At 35.0% G+C, this 14,555-nt stretch overlaps 1 protein-coding gene across 1 annotated transcript in view; it reads right to left on the bottom strand.

Annotated features, from left to right (window-relative positions):
• GRIA4 (glutamate ionotropic receptor AMPA type subunit 4) overlaps window positions 1-14,555 on the bottom strand; it is a 509,744-nt gene that overhangs the window by 40,428 nt on the left and 454,761 nt on the right. Inside the window, exons 13-14 of the mRNA XM_060157932.1 lie at window positions 9,281-9,479; window positions 3,300-3,547 (exon numbers count right to left, since the gene is read on the bottom strand). Coding sequence (XP_060013915.1) covers window positions 3,300-3,547; window positions 9,281-9,479 — 447 coding nt within the window. The remainder of the gene's footprint in view (window positions 1-3,299; window positions 3,548-9,280; window positions 9,480-14,555) is intronic.

Genomic DNA, 14,555 nt, shown 5'->3' with positions numbered 1-14,555 from the left:
TGGCATTGTGTATGTGGAAAGAAGATTCAGGAGAAATATCAAAGTAGGGAGATAGTGAAACATAAGAGATTTTACCCTTTTATCTCACAATAAGACCTGAAAGTTTTCTTTGGAAGGTAACTTAGAAAAACAAATAGTAATGCCAGTAAGATTTAAGTTTTTTGACTCACTGATATTTATAGCTTGTAGGTACACTTACCTATAATTGCTTTCCTTTTCAATTTTAAAATTTATAGATTCTAAGTTTAACAACATCAATATACCTGGCATCATTCTATCACCTACAAATTGGAGAATCTATGTCAAATCATAATATACTGATAATTTCTGAGCATACTTACTGGCCTTCTGTTACTGAGAGCCGTTAGTGATAGCTTGATGGTTTTAACATTGTGAAATGCTACGTATGTGTATGCCCAGCAAACGCTAGCCTGAAATAAAGTCTCTCTGAACAATAGGGAGCTTTGAATATCATTCTCTGCCATAAAGATGGGTGCCAGTCATAACTGGTTTAATATTTGTTACCCTAGTCACAGATATATGCTCTGTGATGATCCTGATTGCCTGTGTTTTAAAGCCTACATTAAAGACCCAAGTCTTGATTTTCCATCCTGATTATATATCCTACTCTTACTCTTTTCTGTGACATTTATTTTGAAGCATTTTGACCAAACAGCAAGATCTGGAAATAAAATAACTCCCTAGATCAACAGAAGATTGCTAGTCATTTGTCTGCATTCTCTGGTTATACTTATATAGAAGGAAGATTGTTTTCCTTTTCATAAAGTCTCATATTACCCAATGAATCAAAACAGCAGCGTTTGGAAGAAAGCCATAATTAATGACAGTGAAACAGACCAATCTCAATGTGTCCAGAACTATTAACCTAAAAACTTGGTTAAAAAAATAGATCTTGTGGGAAAACAGACTTAGTCTCAACTGAACAAATGAGGCAGAAAGTTTTCAAAGATACTCTTGATGAAGGTATGCCCTCTGGATCTTTCTCTGATGACTAATTATTTTGAATTTCGTCATTTATACAGAAGGTGCCTATTGGTCCATCTCTATATTAGTTTGCCTCTTTTGAAGCAGAAGGTTACTAGTTGAATAAGAATGAGAATTTAAGCTTAATGAGCCTCCTGCTTAGTTGGGCTGGGTGTGGGGGAGTAAGGAGGTGTGGGTAAGGTGAATGGTGGTTAGCCTTCAGTGCACTTCCAGTATTCTCAAAGACAGGACAAAATGACTGTGGTTTTGGCATGCAGGGGCCAGCTTGCTCAGGAAATTGTGGCATGTATAAAGCAAAGCACATAAACAAACTCTTAACCCAGGAAGCTGAGTTTAACAATTGCCTCATTAACAAGATCCAGGGAAAGACAGGAAAAGAGGGGGAGGCCAATAGCTGATTATTATACAGTTCTAGACAGATGAAGCCCTTCAGCTTCTCCCTAAACAATCCCTGTAGTGTGGATTTGACAAAGTGGTACATTTAAGAGGGAACACTCTTGCTATCAATGGGAGTCAGGCGCACCCTTATCTGAGGGCCAAATTCAGTCCCTGGAACTTGACTTTATCAGTAGACACAAGACAGAGGACAGAGGACACATCCACAGAGAATTAATTAAGAGCAAATGCTACATCCAGTGAATGTAATCAATAGTGTGAACAGTAATCTACATATCACCCTCTGTTGCTGTCTCCCTTTCTATTTACTACTATTTCGATAGAGATTTATTTGCCACATGGCCTCATTGAAATTACATATTTCTCATGTTGCATCAAACAAAATATTCCCTTAAAGACCAAATATTCTAATGTCACTTTTAGTTTCTGAATGGCTGAAATCTTTTTGGGTAGAATTTTATCATAGATAATTTATTTGTTTGGCTTTCTCCGTGCACATTTCTCCAGTTTCATATGCGAAGTGTGTTCAAATAAACCTGACTTCAGTATTGCCAAAGTCTACACCCAAATATGTCTTTGCTGGCTAATTTTGTTCTATCTCCTTTAAAAATTGTCCCTTTTGAACATACCATGGAACCCCTCTTGAATTATTACAGTGTTGTTTGCAAACACAAAATACTGTTTTAACATAAACTTTTCAGTACTAGTATTTGTTTCTTATATCTGTCTCAACTTCTCCCCCACCCAGCACATATACCTAAAGTACATTGCAGTTCCCTTTTTGAAACCAATCATATAATTTTATATTGTTTTCACTCCTACTAGGCAACAGTACAGGTCTCATTACCTTCATTTTTCAAAGGCTTACCAGAAGCATCATTTTTCAAGACCAGGTTCTTGGTTAATTCCTTTGGCAAAGATTCTGATTTCTTCTTGAATCTGTGCTTTGTATGAATCTCTCCTAAGCAGCACTGAGACCAGAGTAATTTATCAGTCGTCACTTTTGACCCTAGCTTTGCTCTAACCCCAGCAATTCAACAGCAGCCTTTGTTACTTAAGGAAAATAGGAAACTCTGCCTCCTGGACATAAACATGTGAATTTTCTATGTCCAGGACCAAAAGGGTGAAAAGGGCAGATTTTACCAACATTTCCTTAAGAAACGAAGTCTCACTTTTAACACATGTGGACTACCAACCACATGTGTGATGCTTTGGTCATAAGTCACATTTTAGGGGTCTATGTGTGAACAATTTTGAATTGTTACTGGGTCTAATTTTACAGATCTTACTTACCCCATACTCCCTTTGCAACAGTAGAGAGTGTGACTTGAGTAAGCACAATAAAATCAGAGCCCAGTTTTCCCTCTGATCATAATTGCATTTATAAATAAATGTGATTTACAAAGTTAGCATTGATACAACTCAGGATTTTCTAAAATATAATGATGTCATAATAAATGAAACATTGAAATGGAAAAAAAGTGTTTTTCTAGAAGATATTGATTTCTTCTTAGAAACTAGCAGGCAGGCATAATTTTAAAAATAATGAAAAAATGTAGAATTATTACTGACACAATGAGAATGTAGATTTCAGTGACCAAAAAAAGTTGATGAGATATAGAAGCATATGCTACCCATGTTTTAGGCCCACTGGAAGCAGCTAGTGTTCAACCAGTTTGGTTTTTATATGGCCTTAAAAGATATATGTCAATTAAGATTAATTATTCTAAAATTTAAAAAAAATACCTGATTGTTGAGCAAAAAATATGAAATGGAGAAACAGAAAAACAAACAAACATACCATGTTCACACACAAAACAAAATAATTCTCTCAGGGACATCAGGGAAGGTGGAATACTATAACAACACATGTTATATTGTTATACTATTCCACCCACCTTAATGAAGAACCCTTGGGTGTTGCTACTCCATAGCCTTTCGAATCCAGATTTCCTCCCACTTTCATTGTGTCACATGGCTTTCGCTGCTCAATGTATTCATTCATAGTGGACTCCAGGAGAAAGGCAAATTTGCCCTTGGATTTTCGGACACGAGCTACTCCCTCAGCTGTAGTCCTAGTGAACACTGATGGCTCTGCTGATCGCATGTAGGTCCACATCTTTTCATACACTGCTATTTTTGATCTCTGGAGGACATTAAAATAAAATTAAATACAGGAAAGAAGGGAACAAGATGTTAATATTGACTGAACCGAGATAAGGATAAAACCGTCTACGTTACCCTCTAATTGCAATTTGCCATAATAACATTATTCTTTTACAATTAGAAAACTGCCTTTTACAACTGTTTAAGAAAATCACTGAAATGAAAGACATTTAAAAGTGATATTTGGAGAAAAAGGTACCTCATGTCATAATAACTACCTTACTCAACTGCTTAAAGAACTTATTATTATTATTATAAAATGTAGACAGCCATAGAGAGAGTTGTACTGAATTATAACAAACAAGGAGAGTTGTTATATTGTTTTATTTTCATATTTTTTCATGCCTCAAAGTTTTAATGTAAACCATTCTAAAAAAATGTATACAAAATGTGCAGTCCCTATCAAGTCAGTATTTGAACACCAAAGGAGGAGGAGAAATCTGCCCTAGTTTACAAACCAAATATCCATAAAACAAGAATCAAACTAGGTTCACCAAAACATTTTTAGACCTTTTTTAACAAAATCTCCAAATAGAACATATATTAAACTTTAAAGAGAACTAATTCTTGTTTTCCCACTTTATATTTTGGAGAGTTAGTTTTTCTAATCCCTTGACTTCAGCCAAGAAACTTACTTATATTTTTGTTTATTTGGGCTGTATCTACATTATTTGCAGGACTTAATTTATCCAATTCATTTTGTTGGTATCTGCATTCATATTAGATTTTTTCATCCACACATTTTTTCACACGAAAATATACCCAAATGAACTCAAATGTCCCCAAAGGATATATTTAATAAAATAGAAAAGCCCAAATCCTGTTTGGTGTTTGACAATACAATGATACACACAGACTTTTATCTGGTGCAATTAATTTTGTTCAATAGCAAGATGTGGAAATTTTGCATCTGGATCCAAATTAAAAGTAATGGAGACTTCAGTCAAACCTAAATCTAAGCATGAGGCCAAATCCTGAGTAGCATGTATACTTATTTACACCAACCTTGTTTTGTTTACCAGAAGATAGAATCCAACAAGAAGCAAATCTTCAATAATCAACAAGGTACCCAAATAGCAAATTTAAGAATACATGTTTTGGGCAAAAGCAAATTACTCAGGTGAACAAAGAAACTGATAAAAGTGGTATTCAAAATTTTGGCTTCATAAGGTGGAAATTTAGTAATCAATAAATCTATATAATAAGTCACACAATAAGAGATTTGCATACCTAAACACCAAAAAACCCCAGATATTTTATGTTAATGTATATTCAAATGGTGATAAATATCAGATAGGAAATAGATATCCTGTATCCTCTGAAATGTTTTTATGTTATTAACACTTGAAAATATCTCATGATTCAGAGATTCTGATATGTTTGTGTATGCGTGTTTAGGTAATGACAGGTTACTTCTGGCTACAGAAATCCTCACATTAGGAAAATTCTATGCCAAATATAATTCAGTTGCAAAGATTCTATATTGTACCAGGACAGAAGAGTATCTGGATTCAGAGCCCTTAACCATGAGATCCACTAGGGAGGCCATGTTGCCAGGCCTCATTCACTCCATCTCTGATAATGAAGTTCTCTTCTAGAGTATGAACTACTCCATTTTATAATGAGTTCCAATTTCTGAAAATTATCAACTCTCTGGATCACTTGATACTGATTGTGTTTAAACATCTATCCTGATGATTTCAATTTAGATGTGTTGCTAAACAACATCATTTAGGCATATAATCACTTTTTTTAATGTATTGATAACTTCACTTCAGAGTTACACCCCAAAAGGTACAGAGTTCTCTCTATATATTTTGTTTCACTATGTATACTACATTGAAACCAGAGGAAATAAAATCTGAGTATTATTTTAATTAAATTTCTTTTGAAAAATTTTAAGAATATGAGAATCATGCTAGTTACTTGGCAATTTTCTACTTATTTTTTATATCTTATTAAAGGAAAAGAGAACAGCTAAACAAAACTAAGGCAGCAAAATGGAAAAAGTGTTTTTAGGGCTTGGTAATTATGAAGATAATTTAACTATATAGAATGCAACATAATATTAAAGCAAATGATTTTTTTAAAGGAATAAAATACCTTTAGGTCATTGATATTTTATAGATGTCCATTCCCATAATATTAATGTGAGGAAAATTACTACTGCTTTTGTTTAAATATATTGAATTACATATACCTTAAGTGCAAAAGAAGTTAAATTAATTCCTTTGAAGTCCAGAAGAAAGAGGAATCTGTAGTGTAATTATGCTTAGTTTCTTATGTATAATAGAAATTATAAAATACACACTCTCAGTGGAAAATAGAGGAATTATGAAAGAAACTTTTTTGGAAAAAAAATTTATATGGTGTGTCACTATGTTAATGTTTAGAAATTCTGATTCTGATTTAAAGGGGCATGGTTTAGATAAAATCAAGTCCACATGGCGGAGAGGGTGAGGTTGGGAAATTCAGGAGGTAAAGGACTGGAAATATTGCTGTGCCTTACTTGTGACTGTAAGGGTGTTTGCTAAGGAATGAGGATAAGGTAATTTTTATAAATTTGATGAGACAGACTAAAATGAGATTTTTGCAGACCCAGTAAGCTCATAAATGTAGTGATAGTGGGACTTTTACATCTTTATCTTCAATTGTGATATCTACTTAAAGATCAGGTTTGGGGAGTGAATATGCTCAAGGTAATAAGCAAAGATAATATGTCATTTTTTTTAAATTATAAAATTGATCTCAGATTTACTTGTTTCATCTTTATTGTGAAACACAATGCATGGGAAACTATTTAAAGCATTATTTCATTACTTATAATAATTCTTGGAGATTTAAAAATGTGCCATCCTTTTAATTTTTCAAAATTAAGTATTTTGCCATTTCTGCTTTTAATAGAAAATATGTAAAAATGTCATGCACTATAGTTGATATTTACATTGTTATCAGGTAAATTATTTCCTGCTTTTAGTAGCTTATGCAGCAAGACTGATGTTCCAGTAAGAGCTTATCAATGTACTATTTGATAATATTATAAGCCCTGAAATACTAATCCATCTCATTTATGCATTCATGATTTCACTGATGACTGAAACAGGTACAGGATAAAATCTGCACTGAAATGAAAATCAGTGTGTTTAAATCAGGTTTATAATAATGTAAAAGTACCTTAAAAAAGCCTGTCATTAAGTGACAAGTACAAAATTCCTTTAAATGCCTCTATGTGTATGCTTAACAAGTGGCACAGAACATGAAACATATCAAGTTTCATAATGGTACAAAACCAAGGCAACAAGTTGAATTCTGATGTAATTTTCTCCCATGGCCTAATTCTTTTTCCAGAACAACTGCAACATTTTTTGAAATGCTGAGTATTCATTTCCTGAGGCAGTTTAGTGAAGCTGATATATGTACCATTACTGTGTTCCTATAAGAAAACATTTTTGACAAGGGCAAAAATACCTTTCACGTTCTGTTTCCTCAACAACCCATCAGACAAATGATTTATTTAAACCAGGTGATCATGTATGAGAGAGGAGGGAGAACATAGGGTAGGAAATGAAGGAGATTTTTATCAGAGAACTCAAATTTATGTATTCCTGGAAGTATGCTTCCAGGGAAAATTATTTTCTTGTCCTATTAGGGTTCAAACTATTCTGCAACATAAATACCTATACATATAACACTCTTTCAATTTTAAAACTATAATTGGGTGGGACAGAAAGGAAACAGGGCATGGTGACTGCACTACTTATATGGGAGGCTCTGTATCTAGGAAGCAGCTTTCCTTATTCCTATATTTCTAATCAATATATTCTCTTACCTACTTCATTAGTTTTTCAAACTTGAGCAGTTTTTAAAAACTCTCTAAAGATTAGAAATAACATTCTCAATGTATTTGATGCCAAAGAGCTCTACAGTGAGTTATTTTTGAAACATTTTCAGGGAATCAATATGATATTTCTTTTCCCCTTTCTCACTCAAGGCAAAATGATGAACCTACAAATACCTGCTTTATTTACATGAAAATCAGTCATCATTTTTCAGTAAAATGTAAATGATAGCACAAATTTGTATTCTATTTTGATGCATATACATAATGGTTTTTAGTCAAAGTCACTAAATTTTACCTAGTTTCTTTTGGGTGGAAACACAGATTTCCAGAAAAGTACTGAAATTATGCTGAATTATGTGTAAAAGTACTGAATTATGTGTTACTATATTAAGCTTTAGAGACTGGAATGCACTCAGTAAGTTAAAAAATTTGGCTAATTAAGTTTATCCATAGAATATTGTTAATAAAATATATTGTCATGACTATTATTCACAGTTTTAGAAAAATCTACAAATAGTTTATAATTTACAAATTTTATATCTATTAGTAATGCTCCAAATTGTTGACAAAGGTGTTCACTGCCTGTTTTTTTGAAAACAATGTGCAATGATGGGTTTGGCACAATTTTTGAGTTATTTGTTCCTGATTTAGTGTTACATAAACATCTGTCATATCTAAGAATACTATAATTGAATTTTTTTTAAAAGAAATATTATTGAAATTCAAGTGCATGAAAGTTAAGGCTGGCTTAAGGAGTAGTATCTTTTGTTGTTTTTAATTTCCAAGCTGAGTGAGAAAACAATAAATATACACATTTAAAATGAAAATGTGATCTCCCAAGTACTGTAAGTGTGAATTTACTTTAAAGGGCTATCATTAATTTTACACAATAGTTTAGGAAATAGTGAAACATATCTTGTCTTCTAAATTACTAAATATTTAGTCTCTAAGCAATTGATGTTAAATATAAGATGCCACAATTACCTAATGAAATATTTGTGAAAATTTCACCCTGACCACTTTTTAGTTTTTTGGTTCTAAAGTCACAAAATTAACCCTTATCTCTGATCACACATTGTGAAATTTCTGGATTTAAGTAAAAGCAGAGTGAAAGAGATTCACAGATCAAAAAATTCATCCTTATAGTGGTACAAACAGCTAAAAACCCCAAAACCTCCAAAATACCTGCCATCATGATGGCAAGCCAAAGGAATTATATCCATATGTGAAACGCAATTATATCAGTTTGAACAATTTTATCTGCAAAAGCAGAGAAATCAGCAAAAATGCAATATCATACAATGTTTTACAAAGGTGCTAGAACTTAGTAGTTCTTGTTCCCATTATCATGTGAGAAAGCAAATATATTGCTTTGAAATCCATTGTTACAGAATAGATTATAGAATAATAAACATCATATAGGTACTATAACATGAAATTAAGGTTTTGGGATTCAAATGCAGCAAGGTAAATGTATTCTTTGAAAAAAAAAAAGCCATGCTTTCATTTTTATGCTCTAAATTCCAAAGCATAGATAAATCCAAATCTTGCCAGATGAAGTATCTTCATAGCATTATGAATATTGGAATCTTTGGGATAAATTATGTTATAAAGTTGCTTTATTTACCTTTTTATTGTTACTTTTCCTTAGTAAGGGTCCCTCTTGCAATGTGAATAAATCAATTAGCTTTTTCATATTAAAGTGATTATAAAATCCAAGTAGAAGTATATAGCATTGCTATGTTTAAACATAGCAGTTACCATTATGTTTGCAAAACTTATAATAGCTAGAGCCCATAATATAAAAATTGGCAAAATTGCCTGAATTTGAAAGTTATGAACATTTCCTTTTTAGTTTTCCCCTCCACTTACTCTGAAAAATTCTTTTGTTGACCCTGAATCCAATGTTCCATAGGCAATTTCTGTTTGTTTGGCCAGGTCTTCCGCACTTTCTATGGGGGAGACCATTCTCTCGACAGTCAGGAAAGCAGCGAGGTTAGCAGTATAAGATGATATAATGATGAGTGTAAAGAACCACCAAACACCTCCAACAATTCGACCTGAGAGGGATCTAAACATGGATAAGATAATAACATTTTCCTTTCTATAATCAACATAGAGAAAGAAAAGAAATACCATCAGTTCACCGTGTATGTTTAATAATAATTACAAGTATCATTTTATGTTCTGAATAGTCTACTCAGAATGGTTCTAGTATTTCTGTATCACCTGACATCCTTTTTGCTATATTGAATGTATAAATGCCACATTTAGAATACTTTTCCTTTTTATTGCTTACTTGGCAGAAATGTAGAACCAAAAGCCTTTCCTTCAGGTCCAGAAGAGGAATGCTTACTTAAATTCATTGATCCCTTTTGCACTTTAACATCTCTGAAATTAAGATGCAACCTATGTTTGATGAGATAAAACACAGTACCATAGTTTGATTGGCAGCACTGTTTCTCTCTCTGTGGCACATAAAATAGGAATACATCTTAACAATTGGTGAGCTCTTAGATTTGATACAAGATGGCAGATGCTCTTCTGAGAGAACTTGTTTTTACCTTCAGTCAGAGCTATGCCAAGATGGATGGGACATATGCCAAGGTGGGGCTGGACCACATGAAGATCTAGGATTGGTCTCAAAGTAACCATAGTTAAGAATGTTTTGTTTGTTTGTTGGTTGGATTGATATTCCATTTCTTATCTGAATGGAGGATGAACTATGTCTTAAAGTTCTTTACACACTGGTATAAAAATGTTCTCTCTGCCACTTCCAACCTGAGACCAAAGCATGTGACTTGTTAATATGCAGTGTAACGGCACTGAAAACTGAGGCTAGAGCTCAGAAGAACATTTTCTCTTCACCATTTCTCTGGTTATCAGGGATGTGTGGGTGAACAGAAGAAAAGTGAGAATGAAATGAATAAAAATTCAGAGTATAATCATAATTGATCTCATTCAACAGGACCATCAGACTATTTTAAATTCCTGTGACAAATTATTTTTAAACATTTTCTTAATATGAGGAAAGATTTCATATTTTCAATGGCATTTCTAGCTTAAAATGCTCCCTTCTTAACCATTATTATATAAGTGACACCTGTTGGTTTTAACTTAACATTTGCTTAATCCTGGTTTTAAAACCATAAAACTGGGGATTTGTTCAAGATTGTGGAGTAGAAGGATGTGCGCTCACTCCCTCTTGTGAGAACACTGGAATCACAACTAACTGCTGAACAATCATTGACAGGAGACACTGGAACTCACCAAAAAATTACCCCACATCCAAAGACAAAGGAGAAGCTGCAATGAGACAGTAGGAGGGGCGCAATCATAATAAAATCAAACACCCACAAGGTGGGTGACTCACAAATGGGAGAACAATTATTCCACAGAAGTCCACACACTGGAGTGAAGGTTCTGAGCCCCACATCAGGCTTCCCAACCAGGGAATCTGGCAACGGGAGGAGGAATTCCCAGAGAATCAGACTTTGAAGGCTAGCGAGATTTGATTGCAGTACTTCAACAGGACTGGGGGAAACAGAGACTCCACTCTTGGAGGGCACACACATAGTAGTGTGTGCGTCAGGACCCAGGATGAAAGAGCAGTGACCCCATAAGGGACTGAACCAGACCTACCTGCTAGTGTTGGAGGGTCTCCTACAGAGGTGGGGAATGGCTGTGGCTTACAGCGGGGACAAGGGTACTGGCAGCAGAAGTTCTGGGAAGTACTCCTTGAGCTCTCCCAGAGTCCACCATTAGCCACACCAAAGAGACTGTAGGCTCCATTGTTGGGTCACCTCAGGCCAAACAACCAACAGGGAGGGAACCCAGACCCACCCATCAGCAGACAAGCAGATTAAGGTTTTACTGAGCTCTGCCCACCAGAGCAACAGCCAGCTCTACCCACCACCAGTCCCTCCCATCAGAAACCTTGCACAAGCCTCTTAGATAGCCTCATCCAATAGAGGACAGACAGCAGAAGAAAGAAGAACTACAATCCTGCAGCCTGTAGAATGAAAACCACATTCACAGAGAGATAAAATGAAAAGGCAGAGGGCTATGTACCAGATGAAGGAACAAGATAAATCCCCAGAAAAGCAACTAAATTAAGTGGAGATAGGCAACCTTCCAGAAAAAGAATTCAGAATAATGATATTGAAGATGATCCAGACCCTGGAAAAAGAATGGGGGCAAAGACTGATAAGAGGCAAGAAATGTTTAACAAAGACCTAGAAGAATTAAGGAACAAACACCCAGAAGAATTAAAGGACAAACAGAGATGAACAATACAATAACTGAAAAGAAAAATACACTAGAATGAATCAATAGCAGAATAACTGAGGCAGAAGAATGGATAAGTGACTTGGAAGACAGAAAGGTGGAAATCACTGCCACAGAACAGAATAAAGAAAAAAGAATGAAAAGAAATGAAAACAGCCTAAGAGACCTCTGGGACAACGTTAAACACACCAACATTTGCATTGTAGGGGTCCCAGAAGGGGAAGAGATAGAGAAAAGACCCAAGAAAATATCTGAAGAGATTATTTGAAAACTTCCCTAACATGGTAAAAGAAATAGCCAACCAAGTCCAGGAAGCACAGAGAGTCCCAGGCAGGATAAATCCAAGGAGAAACATGCCAAGACACATAGTAACCAGACTGACAAGAATTAAAGACAAAGAAAAAATTTTAAAAGCAACAAGGGGAAAATGACAAATAACATGGAAGGGAACTCCCATAAGGTTAACAGGTGATTTCTCAGCAAAAACTCTACAAGCCAGAAGGGAGTGACACAATATATTTAAAGTGATAAAAGGGAAGAACCTACAACCAAGATTACTCTACCCAGCAGGATCTCACTCAGATTCGATGGAGAAATCAAAAGCTTTACAGTGGGCTTCCCTGGTGGTGCAGTGGTTGAGAGTCCGCCTGCCGATGCAGGAGAAACAGGTTCATGCCCCGGTCCAGGAAGATCCCACATGCTGTGGAGTGGCTGGGCCTGTGAGCCATGGCCGCTGAGCCTGCGCATCTGGAGCCTGTGCCCCGCAATGGGAGAGGCCACAGCAGTGAGAGGCCCGCATACCACACACACAAAAAAGCTTTACAGCCAAGCAAAAGTTAAAAGAATTCAGCACCAACAAACCAGCTCTACAACAAATGCTAAAGGAACTTCTCTAAGCGGGAAACACAAGAAAAGGACCTACAGAAACAAACCCAAAACAATTAAGAAAATGGTCATAGGAACATACATATTGATAATTACCTAAACGTGAATGGATTAAATGCTCCAACCACAAGACATAGTCTTGCTGAATGGATACAAAAACAAGACTCATATATATGCTGTCTAGAAGAGACCCATTTCAGACCTAGGGACACATACAGACTGAAAGTGAGGGGATGGAGAAAGATATTCCATGCAAACAGAAATCAAAAGAAAGCTGGAGTAGCAATACTCATATCAGATAAAATAAACTTTAAAATAAAGAATGTTACAAGAGACAAGGAAGGACACTACATAATGATCAAGGGATCAATCCAAGAAGAAGATATAATAGTTATAAACATATATGCCCCCACCATAGGAGCACCTCAAAACATAAGGCAAATGTTTACAGCTATAAAAGAGGAAATTGACAGTGACACAATAATAGTGGGGGACTTTAACACCTCACTTACACCAATGGACAGATCATCCAGACAGAAAATTAATAAGGAAACAAGTTTTAAATGACACAATTGACCAGATAGATTTAATTGATATTATAGGACATTCCGTCCGAAAACAGCAGATTACACTTTCTTCTCAAGTGCATATGGAACATTCTCCAGGATAGATCACATCTTGGGTCACAAATCAATCCCTGGTAAATTTAAGAAAATTGAAATCATATCAAGCATCTTTTCTAACCACAACACTATGAGGGTAGAAATAAATTACAGGAAAAACCCCCATAAAAACACAAACACATGGAGGCTAAACAATACATTACTAAATAACCAAGAGATCACTGAAGAAATCAAAAGGTTTTTGATAAACCACAGCAAGATCCTTTTTGACCCACCTCCTAGAGTAATGGAAATAACAACAAAAATAAACAAATGGGACCTAATGAAACTTCAAAGCTTTTGCACAGCAAAGGAAACCATAAACAAGACGAAAATGCAACCCTCAGGATGGGAGAAAATATTTGCAAAGGAATCAATGGACAAAGGATTAATCTCCAAAATATATAAACAGCTCAAGCGGCTCAGTATTAAAAAAACAAAGAATCCAATCAAAAAATGGGCAGAAGACCTAAATAGACATTTCTCCAAATAAGATATACAGATGGCCAAGAGGCACATGAAAAGCTGCTCAACATCATTAATTATTAAAGAAATGAAAATCAAAACTACAGTGAGGTATCACCTCACACTGATTAGAATGGGCCTCATCAGAAAATCTACAAACAACAAAGGCTGGCGAGGGTGTGGAGAAAAGGGAACCCTCTTGCACTGTTGGTGGGAATGTAAATTGATATAGCCACTATGGAGAACAGTATGGAGATTCCTTAAAAAAGTCAAAGTAGAATTACCATATGACTCAGCAATCCCACTACTGGGCATATGCCCAGAAAAAAACCATAATTCAAAAAGACACATGCACCCCAATGTTCATTGCAGCACTATTTACAATAGCCAGGTCATGGAAGCAACCTAAATGCCCATAGACAGATGAATGGATAAAGAAGATGCGGTACATATACACAATGGAATATTACTCAGCCATAAAAAGGAACGAAATTGAGTTATTTGTAATGAGGTGGATGGACCTAGAGTTTGTCATACAGAGTAAAATAAGTCAGAACGAGAAAAACAAATACTGTATGCTAACACATATATATGGAATCTAGAAGAATGGTACAGATGAACCAGTTTGCAAGGCAGAAATAGAGACACAGATGTAGAGAACAAACATATGGACACCAAGGGGGGAAAGCGTGTGTAGTGTGGTGGTGGTGGTAGGATGAATTGGGAGATTGGATTAGTGTACATATGTACACTAATATGTATAAAATAGATAACTAATAAGAACCTGCTGTATAAAAAACAAATAAATAAATTTTTAAAAACCCATAAAACTATTACTTGATTTGCTT

Source organism: Lagenorhynchus albirostris, chromosome 9 (genome assembly GCF_949774975.1).
Source record: "Lagenorhynchus albirostris chromosome 9, mLagAlb1.1, whole genome shotgun sequence".
Taxonomy (NCBI): Eukaryota; Metazoa; Chordata; class Mammalia; order Artiodactyla; family Delphinidae; genus Lagenorhynchus; species Lagenorhynchus albirostris.
Note: the sequence above shows the minus strand (reverse complement) of the source record. Positions and strands in the feature narration are given on the sequence as shown.